At 36.5% G+C, this 20000-nt stretch overlaps 1 protein-coding gene across 2 annotated transcripts; it reads left to right on the top strand.

The window, feature by feature from the left end:
- Positions 1–16582: 16582 nt before the first annotated feature.
- On the top strand, positions 16583–18504 carry LOC111888497 (auxin transporter-like protein 2). 2 transcript variants are annotated; one of them, XM_023884661.3, is made up of 5 exons: positions 16583–16990; positions 17133–17229; positions 17534–17769; positions 17864–18049; positions 18278–18504. In XM_023884661.3, exons 3-5 carry the CDS (start codon positions 17593–17595, stop codon positions 18347–18349), a joined length of 435 nt encoding a protein of 144 aa, XP_023740429.1. In that variant the 5' UTR covers positions 16583–16990; positions 17133–17229; positions 17534–17592; the 3' UTR covers positions 18350–18504. The 2 variants fall into 2 exon arrangements, with proteins under 2 accessions (XP_023740429.1, XP_042758244.1); XM_042902310.2 differs by having other exon boundaries at positions 16583–17229.
- The last annotated feature ends 1496 nt before the right edge of the window (positions 18505–20000 follow it).

The following is a 20000-nucleotide window of genomic DNA, read 5'->3' as shown; positions in this document are numbered from 1 at the left end:
ACAAATAAAAACTGAGTGGGTAAGGCTTGGGACCCTGGTGAGCATATAGGGTTTTCAACCCACAATAAATAATTATATTTAATTCCACCAACCAACAATAACCCAATTACCCATTCCCGTTATTCTCACTTTACATCCCTAAGACAACTAACATAAGGGACCTAGTCTAAGAATATTTCATCGAGGCGACAACACATGCTTCGTGGGTTCCTCAGCAATATAAGTCAAATAAGGCAACCATGAGGGGGATGGAGTACAGCGAATGAACACCCAAGTTCATTAACACCTACTGGTGGCGAACCTGCTAGCGTTCCACGTGACTGTCTAGAAAAGTCTGTGGTCGTCATCTAAACTCCGCTAGATGACTAAATCAAAAACATCGAGGCCTCTCATCTTTTTATCACAAGACAACTATCTACCCATGTTCTACCCAACATTTTAGTAGATAAAATATATATTTTTATACATAGTTTAAAACCTGTATAGTATGTTCATTCAAAACACATTCCAGATAAAAGATGAGACACATACACATAACACGTATTTCATAGAGAATAAATCATATCCATGAGATAGAAGAAAGTGAATATACATTCACACATATAACAACAAAATATACACATAACACGTATTTTGTATAAAATACTTCATAATTATGCGTTAGAAGAAAGTAACTACACACTCACTTGATCAGAAGATGATCGGACAGCACTACGGCTTGTAGAAGTATTATTCTTCGGCAGATCTGGAAGATCTTCACAAAAACCGGACTCCTCGTGGGCAGAGCTTCGGCTCGGAAACTCTTTTCTTCTTGGGATCTTCGGGCTTTGGGACTCGCTTCGGGTCTCGGGATGATACCAGGGCTTCGGGATATTTCTTGCACGTAAATCGAGGTAAAACGGGAGAGAGAGGAGAGAAAATAGCAACCCTAAACGGCTGGCCCTTCAAATCTATTTATAGGGCAAATTTGGCCCTTGCCACGTCGTGGCACCCTTTTTCCACGTCGTGGGCTAGGTCGTCACTGCATACATCATCGCAAGTTGCGTCTGGGGGACTCCTGGAGGTGTCAGAAGACTTGCCACGTCGTGCCACTACTTGCCACGTCGTGGTCTCTGACACAGCTTTGGGGTTCGCGCCCCGAACTTCAGAAATTCATAACTTTCACATACGAACTCCGTTTTCGACGTTCTTTATATCGACGCGGAGGTGAGATTATGCTCTACAACTCTCATTTAGACTCCATTGGATAATTTGAATTGATTTTTAATATATTATAAATATATTACTTATATAGTATTTTTAGTAGGCCGGGACAGGAAAACTCTGTTCGAAATTCATAACTCCTTAAGCTGAAATCCGTTTTCGTCTGTCTTTTTATCGTCAGACTTCTATCAATGAGATCTTCAATTCTCATTTAGAAATTTTTGGCTAAATATCACTCGATCTCTATTTCGAGTATTTGGGCTGCATACCGCTAAGTTGAAACTTCGGAAAATCATAACTTCCTCATACGAAGTCAGATTTGGGCGTTCTTTTCATGCACGCTCTTGGTTTAAATAACCCTACGACTTTCGTTTAGATCATTAAGGCTAGATATTGCTCTATCTTAAATTCATATTTTACGTCATTCGGCGTCGTGTCGGTTCTGTCGCGAAACTTCAACAGGTCATAACTTATTCGTTATAACTCGGATTTCGGCTTTCCTTATATCTCTGGAATCCTTGTTTCGACCACTAAAACTTTATGTAAAGATATCGAGCTTATCTCACACTTTAATTTTGACGCTTATTTTTATCCTTTATTAATTATATCTTTATAATTAAGTAATAATAAGCACACAAATACACATAATTCACATAATACTCAAATATTTCATCATTAATACTTCAAAAAGAGTTATAAGGGTTAACCTAGACTATTACATCAACGAAAATGCCTAGCCTGGAAACGCGGGCGTTATAATTCTCTCCCTCTTAGGATGATTCCGTCCTCGGAATCACACATCAACAAACAAATGCGGATAGCGACTCAACATGTCACTCTCTGTTTCCCAGGTGTGATTTAGCCCATTCTAAAGTTTCCAACGGACAAACACTAATTCAACCATCTTGCGTCGAAGCTTCTTAGTCTTTCGGTCAACAATTGCCTCTGATTCTTCAATTAACCTCTTGTTTTCATCAATTCTCAATTCAGAAATCGGAATTATATCAGGAACTTCTCCCATGAACTTCCTCAAATAACACACATGGAAAGTGTTATGAATACCATTCAGTTCTTCTGGTAGTTCGAGCTTGTAAGCTTGGTTCCCAACCCTTTGAAGTACTTTAAACGGTCCAATAAAACTTGTACTTAACTTTCCCCTTTTACCAAATCTTATAAGTCCCTTCCATGGCGAGACTTTAAGCAAAACCGAATCTCCAACTTCAAAAGTCATCGGCCTTCGCTTCTTGTCAGCATAGCTCTTTTGACGATCTTGAGCTGCTAACATTCTTTCCCTGATCACCTTCAACTTCTCAGCAGTCTGATGGACCATCTCGGGTCCCATAAACTGCTTTTCTCCGGCCTCAAGCCAACAAGACGGCGTACAACACTTATGTCCATACAAAGCTTGATAAGGTGCCATCTTTATGCTCGAGTGGAAACTATTATTGTAGGAAAATTCTACCAAAGGTAAATGTTCATCCCAGTTACCTAGGAATTCTAGGGTACATGCTCTCAGCATATATTCAAGTTTTTGTATCGTTCTTTCGCTCTGACCATCAGTCTGTGGATGGTAAGCTATACTTAAAACTAACTTGGTACCCATTTCCTCTTGTAGACTTTTCCAAAACCTTGAGGTGAAACGGCTGTCACGATCTGACACAATCATTAACGGGACACTGTAAAGCCTCACAATTTCCTTCAAATAAGAATTTGCAAGCTTATCCATATACCATTTCTCCTTGGCTGCTATGAGATGCGCACTCTTAGTGAATCGATCAACGACCACCCAAATCATGTCGTGACCATTCTTTGTCCGGGGTATTTTAGTGACAAAATCTATATCAATGTCTTCCCATTTACCCATAGGCACAGGTAAAGGCTCTAAACTCCCATATGGTTTCTGATGTTGTGTCTTGACTCTTGCACAAGTCAGACACTCGGCCACATACTTTGCAACATCAAGCTTCATCGTCGGCCGCCAATAGTAGGGTTTCAGGTCCCTATACATTTTAATGCTGCCAGGATGAATTGAGTACATGGTTTTGTGAGCTTCTTCCATCAGAAGATCTCTTATTCCTCCTAACTTAGGTACCCAAATATGATCTTGGAATACCTTCAGTCCATGACCGTTTGTACCAAACACCAACGTTTTGCCCAAACATTCCTCCTTCTGGTCATTCTTTTCAGAATCTTCTTCTTGAGCTTTCTTTATACTCTCCACAATTGTCGAGACAACTTCTATTCTCAACGCTCTTGGCCTTTTTCTCTCAACATTGACTTTCCGACTGAGAGCAGCAGCAACAACATTAGCTTTACCGGGGTGGTAAAGTATCTCACAGTCGTAGTCCTTGAGTAACTCTAGCCAGCGTCGTTGCCTCATATTTAACTCTTTCTGATTAAAGAGATATTGGAGACTCTTATAATCAGTGAAAAGTTTACACTTCGTGCCATAGAGGTAATGCCTCCATATATTTAGAGCAAAAACTACCGCTGCCAACTCCAAGTCATGAGTAGGGTAGTTCCTTTCATGCTCTTTCAGTTGTCGAGATGCATACGCGATCACCTTATCTCTTTGGGTCAAAACACAACCCAATCCAACTCTAGACGCATCGCTATAAATAGCGAAGTCTTCAACTCCATCGGGTAGAGATAAAATCGGTGTCTCGCATAGCTTCTTCTTTAGCTTCTCGAATGCTTCTTTATGCTTATCACTCCAAGCATAAGTAGCTCCTTTGTGGGTCAAAGCTGTTAATGAACTAGCGATCGAAGAAAAGCCTTGGATAAACCTTCGGTAATATCCGGCTAATCCTAAAAAGCTTCAGATCTCCGTGGGACTTTTCGGTTGTTCCCACTTCATCACAGCTTCAATCTTTGCTGGATCAACCATTATCCCTTCTTAACTGACCACGTGACCCAAGAATTGGACTTGTCAAATCCAAAAATCACATTTGGAGAACTTTGCATACAACTTCTCCTTTTTCAAGACTTCTAACACTTCTCTCAAGTGTCTGCCATGCTCATCTTGGCTTTTCAAGTAAATCAGAATGTCGTCTATGAATACTATCACGGATTTATCTAGGAATGGATTACAAACCCGATTCATTAAATCCATGAATGCTGTCGGAGCATTGGTTAGTCCAAACGACATAACCAAAAACTTGTAGTGTCCATATCGTGTTCTGAATGCAGTCTTCTCTATATCTTTCTCTCTTACTTTCAGCTGATGATATCCTGACCTAAGATCGATCTTCGAGAAATAGCTCGAACCTTGCAATTGATCAAACAGGTCATCAATCCTTGGCAACGGGTATCTATTCTTTATTGTTGCCTTATTCAGCTCTCTATAATCAATACATATTCTCATGCTCCCGTCTTTCTTCTTTACGATTAACACCGGAGCTCCCCAGGGCGATGAACTAGGTTTAATGAAACCTTTGTCCAATAAATCTTGATGTTGCATCATCAGCTCCTTCATCTCCGTTGGTGCTAATCGATACGGTGCTTTTGCTATTGGCGTGGTTCATGGTAACAAGTCTATTCTGAACTCCACTTGTCTATTAGGTGGTAATCCAGGATGATCTTCAGGAAATACTTCCGGATAATCACACACCACTGTTATACTTTGCATCACCTTCTTTTCCTTCTTAGCATCGATCACGAATGCTAGATATGATGTACATCCCTTGGTCAAACACTTCCTGGATTTCATTAGGGAAATGATTCCAGAATTCACTCAGCGTTTATCCCCATACACCATAAATGACTCTTTCCCTGGCGGGTTTACTTTTACTATCTTTTTCTTACATAATATTTCGGCATCATTGGCGCTAAGCCAATCCATTCCCATCACGATGTCGAAATCATTAAGTTCGATAGGTAATAATTCCTCATGAAACTTATTCCCATTAAGGTCGATTAAGATGTTTTTCATACGATGGCTAACAGGTACAAACTTTCCACTAGCTACTTCGACTAATAAAGCATTATCTAGTCTATCAACAGGCAAGGCTAGTTTTCTACCAAACTCATGCGAAATAAAGGAGTAGTTGGCTCCAGAATCAAATAAAATTTGAGCAGGTAATTCGTTTATGAGAAAGGTACCTGAAGCGACATCAGCTTCATCTTTCGCAGCCTCAAGTGTCATCTGGAAGGCACTCGCCTTCGGCTTTGGTGGAATGTTGGGCTTAGCTGCCTCCTTCTTTTTCGGACAGTCTTTCAAAATGTGCCCTTCCTCGTTACAACCAATGCACATCCTTTTGTTGTTCGGACACTGATTGGCAAAATGCCCAATTCTTCCGCACTTGTAGCAGGTTACATCCTCACTACATTTACCAAAGTGCTTTTTCTTGCACTTCTCACACCATTTTGTTTCGCCTCCTTTTCCTCCAAACTTTTTCGAATCAGACTTCGAAACTTTGCTTTTCTTGTTGGAACCTGAAGTTCCTTCAAACTTTCTCTTCTCGCCAACTTCAACCTTGCTGGCGGTTCTTCCCTTGATCATGTCCTCAACAGACTTGGCAACCCAAATAGCTGCCTCCAGAGTAGGTGCCTGACGGACTGGCACCGCGTACTCCCATGGAAGCCCTTTTGCGTATCGGTCAACCTTTGTCAGCTCATCTGGCACGATGCGCAAAGAAAACTCCATCTTATTGGTGAAAGCATTTGTGTATTCATCAACTGATATGCTGCCCTTGGTCAATGTCAGAAACTTGTTCTTTAACTCCAACAAATTTTGGGCCGAACAAAACTTGTGCTTAAACTGCACCAAGAACTCTGCCCATGTCAGTTGCAGTGGCTCATTACGGCTTAGGGTCTTTCCTCAAGTGTTCCACCAACGAACAGCTCCACCCCTAAACTGGCGTACTGCGAAAGTGGTTTGCAACTTGCCTCTGCAGCCACACGTCATGAAGGCTAACTCCATTTCTGAGATCCAATCCATAACTCCAATCGGATCCTCCTTTCCAGTGAAAGTCGATGGTTTGCAAGTCAGAAAATCCTTATACTTGCATCCTATACCATCATTCCTTCTTTCCTGGTTGTTTTGCCTAACTATCGGTGGGTTGGCTTGACCAACAGATCCACTGAAGTTTCCTCCTTCTGAGTGCTCTTCATTTAATTCAGGCTCTTCCACTTGAATTGACAGTTCTTCACGATTCTGTTGAAGCAAAAGTCTCATTTCATCCATCTGACGATCCAACATCGTCTGAATCATCAATTGTACACCAGCCATTGTTATCGGCTTAGGTGCTACTGCTACGACAGGTATTTGCTCAATCACTGGTGGTTGATTCCTGTTTTCATCAGCATTTCCAACTCCATTTCTTGTTCTCACCATTTTTTATCTACACACCGAATTAGGTGAAATTAGATCCTCATTCACGATAGATATTCAAATCATCCTTATCACTTCGAAACGTTTACATGCTAGTTCTAATATCGTAGACGTACGCTTAGAATCCTACACACATAAGGTTTTCAGATCCGGTCGGCAACAGACCATAGATTCGAACAAATAACATCATATATGGCAACATATAACATTTAGCACATAAAAGCATTTTAGGCAACTTTCCTAAAATAAACTAGTGCTCGTGTCTAAAACATAACAGACACACATCTCAAATTTCACTTAGCATTTTAAGTTTAAGTCTAGAAATCCTACAAATTCCTAGTGCGTTTAAACTAATGCTCTGACACCAACTGTGACATCCCCAAAATCACGGCCAGAAAAGACCGATTTTTCATTTATGCTTTTAAAATAATTTCAGATTAAATCCTTTTGATTTGAAAGAGTTGTGGAATTTGTTCCCAAAAACAAAACGTGATAAAATAATATTTACCAAAGCATTTCATAAAGAAATGTATTTTCATTATATAATCAAAACTCGGGATGTCATGTTCTGATACAGACCATAAAGCATAAACGATAACATTACAAGTCATTCAACAAATATATACATATACAGACTTGTAAACAAAACAACTTGATGATTCATCCATCTTATGCCCTTGCGCCACTTCCTGTAATACAAATAAAAATTGAGTGGGTCAGGCTTGGGAGCCTGGTGAGAATATAGGGTTTTCAACCCACAATAAATAATTATATTTAATTCCACCAACCAACAATAACCCAATTACCCATTCCCGTTATTCTCACTTTACATCCCTAAGACAACTAACATAAGGGACCTAGTCTAAGAATATTTCATCGGGGCGACAACACATGCTTCGGGGGTTCCTCAGCAATATAAGTCAAATAAGGCAACCATGAGGGGGATGGAGTACAGCGAATGAACACCCAAGTTCATTAACACCTACTGGTGCCAAACCTGCTAGCATTGCACAGGACTGTCTAGAAAAGTCTGTGGTCGTCATCTAAACTTCGCTAGATGACTAAATCAAAAACATCGAGGCCTCTCATCTTTTTATCACAAGACAACTATCTACCCATGTTCTACCCAACATTTTAGTAAATAAAATATACATTTTTATACATAGTTTAAAACCTGTATAGTATGTTCATTCAAAACACATTCCAGATAAAAGATGAGACACATACACATAACACGTATTTCATAGAGAATAAATCATATCCATGAGATAGAAGAAAGTGAATATACATTCACACATATAACAACAAAATATACACATAACACGTATTTCGTATAAAATACTTCATAATTATGCGTTAGAAGAAGGTAACTACACACTCACTTGATCAGAAGATGATTGGATAGCACTACAGCTTGTAGAAGTATTATTCTTCGGCAGATCTGGAAAATCTTCACAAAACCGGACTCCTCGTGGGCAGAGCTTCGGCTCGGAAACTCTTTTCTTATTGGGATCTTCAGGCTTCGGGACTCGCTTCGGGTCTCGGGATGTTACCGAGGCTTCGGGATATTTCTTGCATGTAAATCGAGGTAAAACGGGAGAGAGAGGAGAGAAAATAGCAACCCTAAATGGCTGGCCCTGCAAATCTATTTATAGGGCAAATTTTGCCCTTGCCACGTCATGGCACCCTTTTTCCATGTCGTGGGCTTGGTCATCATTGCATACGTCATCGCAAGTTGCGTCTAGGGGACGCCCGGAGGTGTCAGAAGACTTGCCACGTCGTGGCACTGCTTGCCACGTCGTGGTCTCTGACACAGCTTTAGGGTTCGCGCCCCGAACTTCAGAAATTCATAACTTTCGCATACGAACTCCGTTTTCGACGTTCTTTATATCGACGCGAAGGTGAGATTATGATCTACAGCTCTCGTTTAGACTCCATTGGCTAATTTTGATTTTATTTTTAATATATTATAAGTATATTACTTATATAGTATTTTTAGTAGGCCGGGACAGGAAAACTCTGTTTGAAATTCATAACTCCTTCATCTGAACTCCGTTTTTGTCTGTCTTTTTACTGTTGGACTACTATCAATGAGATCTTCAATTCTCATTTATAAATTTTTTGCTAAATATCACTCGATCTCTATTTCGAGTATTCGGGCTGCATACCGCTAAGTCGAAACTTCGAAAAATCATAACTTCCTCATACGAAGTCAGATTTGGGCGTTCTTTTCATGCACACTCTCGGTTTACCTAACCCTAAGACTTTCATTTAGATCACTAAGGCTAGATATCGCTCTATCTTAAATTAATATTTTACGTCATTTGGCGTCGTGCCGGTTCTGTCGCGAAACTTCGACATGTCATAACTTCTTCGTTATAACTTGGATTTCGGCATTTCTTATATCTCCGGAATCCTTGTTTCGACCAGTAAAACTTTATGTTAAGATATCGGGCTTATCTCACACTTTAATTTTGATGCTTATTTTTATCCTTTATTAATTATATGTTTATAATTAAGTAATAAGCACACAAATACACATAATTCACATAATACTCAAATATTTCATCATTAATGTTAGAGTGCAAAGTCACTCTTGGATGTAGTGTTTTAGGCTTTCCCCTTTGTATGTGTAAATGGGTTGAGTCTTTCCTATAAATAGGAAGTGAGTGACTCCTATTATGTAAGTGAATCCATTTGGAGTGTTAGACTAGAGAGAAAAACTTTGTACAAACCCATTTGTATATCCTTTCTAGATCTAATATGAGATTACAGAGGAATTTTTTACTTCTTGTATTCTTGATTTTACATGATGATTCACTAGATCTTTCTAATTCCGCACATGCCATCATAATTAACACCACTACAATTGGTATCAGAGTGGGTGTTCTTGATTTCATCAGGAATTGATCCTTGATGGTGATTTTGATTTAGTGATTCATTTTATGATCTTGGATCTTCGTGGTTTAGAGAGTTTTTGGATTCTAGATATCGAATTCATCTTTGATTTTATTCATAATTCGATTTCCTTCACTAGAATTCAAGTGATTTTTACTTTCTCTCTCTAGAAAACCCATTCAAAATCACTTTCTCTCTCTAGAATTCTTCAAGTTTTGTGATCATGGTGGGTTTGCCATATGATTCTTGGATTGTGATCGTTAAAGATGTGAAATACAAAGTCAATGAAGATCAATTTTATGGGTTAGTGTTAAGCAAATTGATTTCATGGGGTAATATGGTTTCTTATGGAGGTTTGAAGGATGATAATGGAAGCTTGGTATTTCAACCAATTTGTAAGATTGCATGGTTGAATAAAATTGCCTTGTCCATATTAGTCCGTAGTAGAAATCAAAAGGAAGGAGAAGAAAGAGATTTGTTCAATAAGAAATACATTTCTCTAATTGAAAACCCAAATGATCTTCGTGCTCTTAAGTTTCTTGAAGTTCTTGATAATGGAGTTCAATGTGATGTTCAAGAAAAAGGAGTTCAAGTTGATTTTCAAGATGAAAAAGTTTTTTGCTTAATTAGAGTTCAAACCGATGATATTTTGTGTTCTTGTGATTCGTTTGAAGGAATGATTCTTTATCGGAAGTCGGTGATCCAAGAAAATCACAAATATCAAACTCCAAAAGATTTGATTCAAATTCACAAAGTTGATGTTGTGGAAAGTGGGTTTGTTCATGAAGTCAAGTCTTCAAGATGCAAAAAGATGAGAAAGAAAAAGAAGAAGAAGATCGATCGCAAAAACAAGCGGGTTTACTCACAAAAATCGTCAAATGTTGTGAAGCTGAAATCCATGAAGCAAATTTGGGTTCCAAAGCAACAATCTCCAAGTGTTGCATTGAATTTGAAGTCAAAACCCAAAAGTGTTGGTGGTTCTTTTGAAGATGTTCTTGGATCGTTGAAGAACACAAAGAACGAGTCGTACATCTCGCATGGTGGGTGGTATAATGTTCGATTTGGAGATTTTCTCATTCCGACAAAAGAACCCAGATCTTCCAAATTTGATTTGTTCGTTGAAAATGGATCTCGATTCGTGAAAAAGGTAACTCAAATTCTCAAATGTATTCCAAAACGTCCATGATTTCGATTCATACTTTACGTTTTTCATTTTTGATCGATTTGCCTCATTGGATCAAATTTGTTTCAACCCCATTGATGATCCAATATTTTTTTTAAAATCAAATCCAACCAAAAACAAAATTTTAAATTCGGTACTGTTCATAATTGATTTTAAATCCATATCGTGATCTGATTACTTTACATCCGATTAGAAGCCCATTTAATTGAATTGTCACTGTTCATTGATCGGATTATTGAGCCCAAATAGAATTTGAACCCTGTTCGTCAGCTGAGTCCAATTCAACATCTATTCTCAATTGTTTCTTTCGCATAGTTACATTGATGAATAGATGAGAATCAAACGAAAAATTGATTTATTTTGAATCGAGCTTTTTTTACTATGCTCAGGCCTCCATGGTGTGATTTCAATTTCGTTTGGTTTTTGTGATTTCAATTTCATCTGGTTTTTGTTCGCATGTGTGAACGTTTTGAGGGTCAAATGTGTTTGATTCTGTTTCGTTCGCATCCTCTTGATTTGGAGTCGATAATTGATTTCGATTTTGTTTGTACTTGGAATGAGTCGATTGAAAAACGGACGTCGATTCAACTGATGTTTGTTGATCGAATTGAAAGAGTTTTGAGAAATTTTGACTTGCGAAGGCTAAAGACAAATTAGTTTTCGATTTGGTCTAGAATCGATGTCGATTTCATCTATGTCATATCTTCATTAGAATTGTTTGAAAATCGAGTCCTAATACTATTGATTGGAGTCCGAAATTGAATCACAGAATCGAGTTTGAGTTAATCGGTTTTGAGTTTACACTTGTTAACATCTAATAGTCAAGTCGATTTGGGGTACAGTTGATTGTGATGTGTAGAAGTCAATTTTGATAACGAACAGGTGAAGCGAGATAGTCAAAGCCTGAATCGATTGATGTCAAAATAGAGTTCGATTATTGAAGAATCGCTTGAAATCGAAATTTGATTCAAGATGTCTAGCCTCAATTTCGACTGATGTTTTTTTTTGAGTTGAAAGCAATATTAAAGTCAAAGAATCAGATTTGGAAAGCAGATGAAGTACGTCTTGGAGTAGCAATTTTGATTTTGAATCGATTATGCGAAGTCAAGGATTAAAGGCAGTCAATTTTTGATGTTATGGATTCAATGGTCGAACAGTTTCTTGGGATCATTAGATGCGAATGTTTCAGGTTGGAATCGATGGTTTGATGAGTGATTAGATTTCGATTTCGCATTTGGTAAGACAATTTTGTGGTTGATGGTCAAACAAGATTCGCATATGGGTGAATCAAAATCGAGTTCGCATCTGGGTCTTAAAATGGTTCGCATATAAGGATGTGATATGAAGTTCGCATCTGGGTTTCAAACATGAGTTCGCATTTTGTTAAACAAATTTGAGGTCAAGAACGATTTGCATATAAGATAGTGATGTTGTTAGTTCGCATCCATGTTTCAGTGACGTGCGAAGAATTTGACGATGCGAAGTATTTCACTTGTTAATGAATTGGGGAAGAAAACACACAAGTTTCGAAATTAGTCCCTGAAATTTCAAAAACATGGCAAAATTGACCCAACTTCGCAAATGGGTAATAAAAGCTGAGAAATTGCAGAATTTTCAGTTCTGGTCCCTGCAGTTTGTGCAAATTTACGCTTTATTCCCTGGTTCGCAAATGGACTAGAGTTTCGCATATTTGACTGTTTTTGGCGCAACGGGTCCCTGCAAGTTTCAGAAAGTGACAATTTCTACCCGGTTTTTGAAAAATCTTGCAACTTTCACCCAAAAAGTCAAAAATTTTCATAAATTGGAAATTTTTTGTGGCTTTTTCGTGATTGTTTTTCCGTGCAAGATTTTTGGTGATTCATTTTTGGTATACATCAAGGGGGAGTATCGTGAAGACTATTCCTCGGGCGCTTCTCATCCTTAGTGGGTTTTATAATCATTTTTTGATTATAAAAAGGGGGAGAATGATGGGTATTCGAAGCTTCTCGGGTTTGTCGAATATTCATTTGCGGATTTGAAGACCGGTGTTACTTCGAGGGGGAGTTTGGTCTTGATCGTGCTAGCTCGTTGGAGATTGAAGCCAGACATCCAATCCTAACTTTGAGGGGGAGAATGTTAGGGTGCAAAGTCACTCTTGGATGTAGTGTTTTAGGCTTTCCCCTTTGTATGTGTAAATGAGTTGAGTCTTTCCTATAAATAGGAAGTGAGTGACTCTCATTATGTAAGTGAATCCATTTGGAGTGTTAGACTAGAGAGAAAAACTTTGTACAAACCCATTTGTATATTCTTTCAAGATCTAATATGAGCTTACAAAGAATTATTTACTCCTTGTATTCTTGATTTTACATGATGATTCACTAGATCTTTCTAATTCCGCACATGCCATCATAATCAACACCACTACAATTAATACTTCAAAAAGAGTTACAAGGGTTAACCTAAACTATTACATCAACGAAAATGCCTAGCCTGGAAACGCGGACATTACATGTTTATTGCTTTTTATAGGTGGAGAAACTACATTTGGAATTGGATCTCAAACTCATGTTAAGGGAGGCTTTGAAAACTAGATCAAAAGATGCTTGATATAAATACAAAGCTTCAAGAGGTAAGACTTTCAATTATTTTGTTTTTATGCATTAGTAGTAGATCTGAATTTGAATTTAGCTCCATTCTATTTCGACATTTGGTTGCAAATGATTGCTACAAGCGACAAAATTCAACTTTCCTTACATAAGCTCATGGAATTCAATTCCAATCTCCCGCACTTGTAAACTGAATTTCAACCTTCCGTGCACAAACTCATGGAATTCAATTCCAACCAAACATGACCATGGAATGTAATTACTCATTCCATTACTATGGTCATTCCATTCCATCTAACTAAACATACCCATGGCTAATGATATCTATTAAATCCTACAATTAATTTAATTTATAATTTTCTACAGAAAAATTGGCATTGACAAAAGATCAAAGAACACTTAAACTTGTAGATTTTGGATTAGCAAGAGAAGAGACAGTTAGTTACCGAGATAGTGATTGTCAATATAGGGACATGTCATTGGATGGCTTCAAACTCCAAAGTAATATTTTACTGTAGGTTTTAATCTTTTTTTTGTCAAAGATAAAGATTTTAAATGTCTTGTTTTATTTTTCTAATAGTTATATAGTGCTAGGACACTAAGGCAAGGAGAAAAGAAGCATTACAACCTTTGAGGGTATGTACAACCTCCAAGCTACTTATTCTGCAGCTTTCAAGGTAAAAAAGCAATTTTATATTATCTCCTAAAGGGTAAAATAGTAAAACAAGAGGGGTGTAATTGTAATACTTGCTTTTTATCATTCAAAATGTGAGGCCAAGTTAGATGCTGTTACATTATTTTTTGATAATTTTGAGTTTTCTAGTTAATCAGTTAGTGATTTCCATGCTTAGAACAAGTGGTTTTTCAATCGGTAGGTACTAGTTTTAACTTTTAAAAGTTAATTGCTATCATTAATTTTATTTATTAATGAAGTATTATTTTGTTTTTAGCCATTAAAACTACTAGAAGCAACACCATTTTTTTACTCCATCGCTTGGACACGGAATAGTCAAGACATCATCTTTGGCAGCAGCAGAACAAGGTCATGGATTGCAATGAAACTTAACATCTACTTATCTTACTCTTATTTGTCTTTGTTTGCAATGAGATTCAATTTTTTTTTATATTTTCATGGTAAAGACGAGGTTGAATCCATATTTGAATATTTTGTATAATCCTTACTTTGTCTAAATGTGAATATATGATACTTTTTTAGTCAACTGGTAATGTATATTCTGGTAATGTATATTGAGAACATATAATGTTTATCTTTTGACGAGTTTTTATGGTAACTAGTGTGATAAGTCAGGATAAATCAATGACGACTTTGTATGGTCATTAATTGGATAAACTAGTGACGACTTCCTATGGTCACTAATTGGATAAACTAGTGACGAATTTCTATGGTCACTAGTTTGATGAGATAGTGACAACTTTTTATGGTCATTAATTAGGAAAAACAGTGACGACTTTCATTCATTAGTGACAACATTTAGTGACGAAACAGATCGTCAAAGATTTAGCGACTAGTATATTATAGTCACTATTTAGTGACCACTTTTCTATTTTCATCACTAAGCAGTTTTTGTGACGGACCTATAGTGACGAAAAGAGACGACCAAATGTTTGGTCACTAAATCATTTAGTGACGACTCCTTCTATAGTTAGTGGCCATTTCGTTTTCCTCACTAATTGTAGATGTCATGAAGTAGATGTCAAAAAACATGATGTTATGATAGGATGATTTGTTCTCCTATTATGGTAAGTTGGAAAGGGTTGCACAACGCGACTTGGTCTTGCTTAGACCGATGATGTGGTATGTAACCCTAAACTTAACGAAAGTGATAATAAGATGCAAAAGAATAAATTGACTAGCCCATGATGTACCACAAGGGCATACACATTAGTTTTTTAGGATGGTAGCTCCCATCATGAAGACATCATACAAGAATTTACTAGGATGGTAGCTCCCGTCACGAAGTAGATGTCAATTAACATGATGTCATGATATGATGATCTGTACTCATATTATTGTAAGTTGGAAAGGGTTGCACAAGGCGACTTGTGCAACCGTAAGCTTAACGAAAGTGATAGTAAGATACATGACAACTTGTAAGTTTCCATTAATTATGTGAGGCCATGCAATTCATAGTCAATATTTGTTTAAAAGTTTAATGTAAAGATTTTTATCAAATTCTTAATAATACTTTTGTGTTTAAACTCATGTAGCTTAAAATACAATTTTGTATTACATACGTTTTTTTAAAATAAAATGTAGGTTCGGGTATGAAGGGTTAGAAGATTGTGACTTTTAGTATAAGTTATTGAATGATAGAAGTTGGACATAGATTTGTTAGGTATGAAGGTTTCAGGGCGGTCCTGAGAAATTGAATATCCTCAATGGCCCATGATGAGCTAGAAAAAAAAACATTTATCGTTATTATAAGTTTTTATTTTTATTTAAGGTAAACACCTACGTGGCATGCCAAGTTCGAACTCATGACTTAATATCCCAAACCTAGGCTTAGCCAACTAGGCTACAATCTGCATGAGGTACTTAACTTTAATAGTAATAGATAATGTCTTTCGGCTTTCCTTAGCCTAATAAAAGATACTATTTATGATGCGATAAAAACGAGTGAGGAGGATCGAACCTGCAACTCTTGTAAATCCTATAGGCTCACCAATTGATCTAGATAGCTATTGTTTATTTAATCTTTCACTATTTTATTTAATGTATATTGTGCCGATTATTTAAATCCATACATTATTTTATATATATATATATATATATATATATATATATATATATATATATATATAGAGAGAGAGAGAGAGAGAGAGAGAGAGATAGAGTTAGGTTCAAATGTTTTAACTATCTATTGTGTGCATGTATGACTGATTCTGGACCAATCATTTTAGTTATTTTAAGAAAGTAATTAATGTATAAGATGTAATTAATATTCATTATATCTTCAACATGTAATATGAATTAATTACTTTCTTAAAATAACTAAAATGATTGGTCCAGAATCAGTCATACATGCACATAATAGATAGTGAAAACAAAATAACCTATATATATATATATATATATATATATATATATATATATATATATATATATATATATATATATATATATATATATATATATATATATATATATATATATATATTAAAGTTGTTCGAGCTTAGGAATAGTAAAATGCCTAAGGGGTTGGTAGAAATGGTCGTATATGTTTTGTTGCAGTTTCGTAATGTTTTTCTATAACAATATTTTATGTAATTATTACACGTGTTGATGATCGCTGTTGCTGTTGTCTGACTGTATTTCATGTTTATCTTTCATATTCTGTCGATTGTTCCTTTTGGGATATCTTTTCTTATTTCATCGCTTCTCCGTTCTTCTTCACACTTAAACCTGAAAAGGCTCTCACCACCACGAACCTACAGGTGATCGTTCACCACCACCGCCTTTAATCGCTACTTCCACCGCATTACTCGACTGAAGGTTTACCAACGCTCCTCTAAAGCTCTCTCAAAGCGTCAATCCCCGTCATGCATCGATGATTCCTAGACCGCTCACTCCAACATGTTGCTTTTATCTCTGCTCCAAATTCCATTCAAACTTAGATCATCTTGCTCTTGCCGATGGTTCCCGCTGCTCAACTCTCATTTGGAACATCGATTCCACCACTAAACCTCCGATTCACACTGTTGATGGAGTATGTTTGATCCGACAACTGTTCATCGTCTTAACCGATTCACCGCCTCAAAACGCTCTTCGTATGCCTCTGACTCTATTTGCTTTAGATTCCATTCGATGTCGGCATCGACGGGAGTCGGTTGATTCATCTTTTATTTTGCATCCCCGTTTGGTGTCTGGTTTGCCCTAATCTTCTTTTGTTTTGACTTTCGAGTGGAAAAGAATGAGCGAGGTGCTGAGGTTGGTCGCGACCGATAGGGAAGCACGAAGAAGCAATGTCACCGAATCCCAGCACAATCCGAGTCACCAGCCTGCCCAGGTTCATTTTGGATTGTCTTTCTGTATGTAGTTAGGGTTCCGCCTAGGGTTAACAGTTCACTTTTGGAGCATAAGCTGTTTAAATTGGTTGTTTTAAATTGAAAGTGGTAACAACTAATTGATCTTTTTTTTCAAAAAAAATATAGATATCTTACAATTGAAAGTATATATGCCTATGAGTAGCTTCCGTTACTTTATTATTTTAATTACTTGAATTGATTCATTATATTTTCTGTCATCAAACCCAAATAAAGGCAAAGGTAGAGAACTTTTTAAGCGCTTCTTATGGCGTGTTGTCTTTTCAGTTTCAGATCTCTTTTAACAACTGGAAAGACTTTCGTAAACGTAAGAAAACAGAGCGAAAATGGTTCCTAATAAGCAACGTGAAGGAGCAATAGTTCCCGAGGAAATGAAGGGTTCAAATGAGCAAGAACAAGGAGAGGGGCAGGTAGGGGTAGATCAGTCAATGCCTGGCTTCAAGAACTTTCTTTGGCATGGTGGTTCTGCTTATGATGCTTGGTTCAGTTGTGTCTCAAACCAGGTAATTTACCATATCACCCTCTACACCTTGTAGTTATCCTCTCTTTTTTCATAAAAAATTTGAGTCGTTTTTGTCTATTGTTTTGTGATTTCAGGCAGCACAAGTGTTGTTGAACTCCCATACTCTTTCTCTCAATTGGGTATGCTTTCAGGAGTCATCTTTGAAGTCTTTTATGGACTCCTTGGAAGCTGGACTGCTTATCTCATCAGTGTTCTCTATGTCCAGTATAGAGCCAAAAACAAGAAAGAGAATGTCAACTTCTAAGAACCATGCTATTCAGGTTAATCTTCATCCATTTTTTATTCTTTAGCGATTACCAAATGTATAGATGGTTCTTGATATTCCCCTCTAGAGGTTGGTGACAGCAGGAATCAAGGTGTTGTTAGTAATGGTTACTTTGTATGTTTAATTACACAAATTTCGTTTATGTTTCTGATTAAATGCAAGAAATAGCAGCTGCTTTTCTTTTCTTTTCATTGATTTGTTCTCATTATTGGTTGTTTTTTAGTTCTTAGAGTGTGGGATGGGCTTCGATTTCAAGCAAATCGTGTGTGAGCAAATCCGAAAGGAGCGAATCTAACGGTATAAGTATGTGTTTTTTTGTGCGGTTAAGATAGAGCAAACTTTTTTCTGAAGCAGATTTTGTTTATCTTGTGTTATCAATTCTTTCTGTCTACTTGATGTTTGTATATTTGTCTCTTTTTTTTCTTCAAAAAGAAAAGGTTTTGAGTTTGACTTTTTAGATTTAGTTTTACATTTCATTTTGTTTGGTCGTAGTAACCATTTAAAGACATAACTCCTTCACTGAGCATCATTGTTAAGCAGAAAAAAAAAATTATGGTTGAAGATATGGAATATCTTGTGATGCAGATTCTATTTGTTAGTCCACTTGTATATATTACTTTGTTCTTAACCGAACCCCGCGGAGCAGGGTTTCACACCTTGTTGTTGTTATTATTATTATTATTATTTAAAACAAAAGTTAAATAAATTATTTTTAAATTCGTTTTTAAGTAATATTATTAAATAAACACATATACATATAATATGTGTTTTAAAAAAATTTACATACGTATAATATGTGTTTTAAAAAAATTTACATAAGTGTTTATTTAATAATATTACATGAATTTTAAAAAGTAATTTATTTAATTTCGTTTTCAATAATAACAATAGTATTAATAATTTGATATAAATCCTCGGAACGGTATACATTAAATATAATAATGAAGGACAAATATATGAAAAGTCATCTAGATCAATTGGTAAGCTTAAGATTTTGTATTGTAAGAACGAAAGTTCGACGCTTCCCCATCTAGTTTTTATCCTATCCGAAATGGCATCTTTGATTAAGATAAGGAAAATTGGTAGGTATTATATATTATTGTTCAGGATGAAAATCGTTAGCATTTTATAGCCTAGTTGGCTAAGTCCTTTGTTTGGGATATTAAGGTCACCATTTTGAATCCCGTCCATATCTTTTCTCAAAAACATCAAATTTTTTAAGGTTGTAAGCATTATGGCTGATATGGCATGCGACATCAGCTGCCATGTCAGCACTCTCTTCCAACTTGGCATGCCATATAAGCAGGGGCGGATCTAAGAATTTTTCGAAGAGGGGGCAATTTTTTTTATAACTTTTTTATGGGGGTCAAATTTTTTTGATGAGTCAAAATATATAATTTTGAAGGGCTAAAATCTATTTTTTTGAAAAAAAAAAACAATTTTTTAATGATTTTTTTTTTGTTGTGGGGGCAACTGCTCCCACTCTAGGACCGCCCATGCATATAAGTGTTTATCTGCTGAAAAGATAAAAAAAGATTAAACGGAAGAAATTAACCCGTTTTCTAAGCTTTTTTATTAATAAAAAATTTTGACTTTTAAAAAACTTTTCCCAATATATTGAGACTTTACTTAGATTTCCATTTGAATATCATCCTACACGAAGTTCACTGACAAAACTCTGCCGCAAGCCACAACATGTATTGAGAAATTTTTGTGTGGCAATTTGTTTAGTAGTGTGTATCTGATTGAGAATCAACAAATGAAAAAAAAAATAATAATAACAGATCACTGTTATCATGTGTAACATGTATGTCCAATGTCAAAATTAAATGTAGTTGTCTGAAATAGCAAACGCCGTGCACTTTCTAGAAGAGCGATTACTTGCCACATTTCATTTTGAGAACCTTTAATACGTTGCGCAAAGTTGTTTGTTCAAATGTTGAAAA

The sequence above is a fragment of the Lactuca sativa genome, chromosome 5 (genome assembly GCF_002870075.4).
Source record: "Lactuca sativa cultivar Salinas chromosome 5, Lsat_Salinas_v11, whole genome shotgun sequence".
Classification (NCBI taxonomy): domain Eukaryota; kingdom Viridiplantae; phylum Streptophyta; class Magnoliopsida; order Asterales; family Asteraceae; genus Lactuca; species Lactuca sativa.
This window is presented reverse-complemented; position numbering and strand designations above follow the sequence as displayed.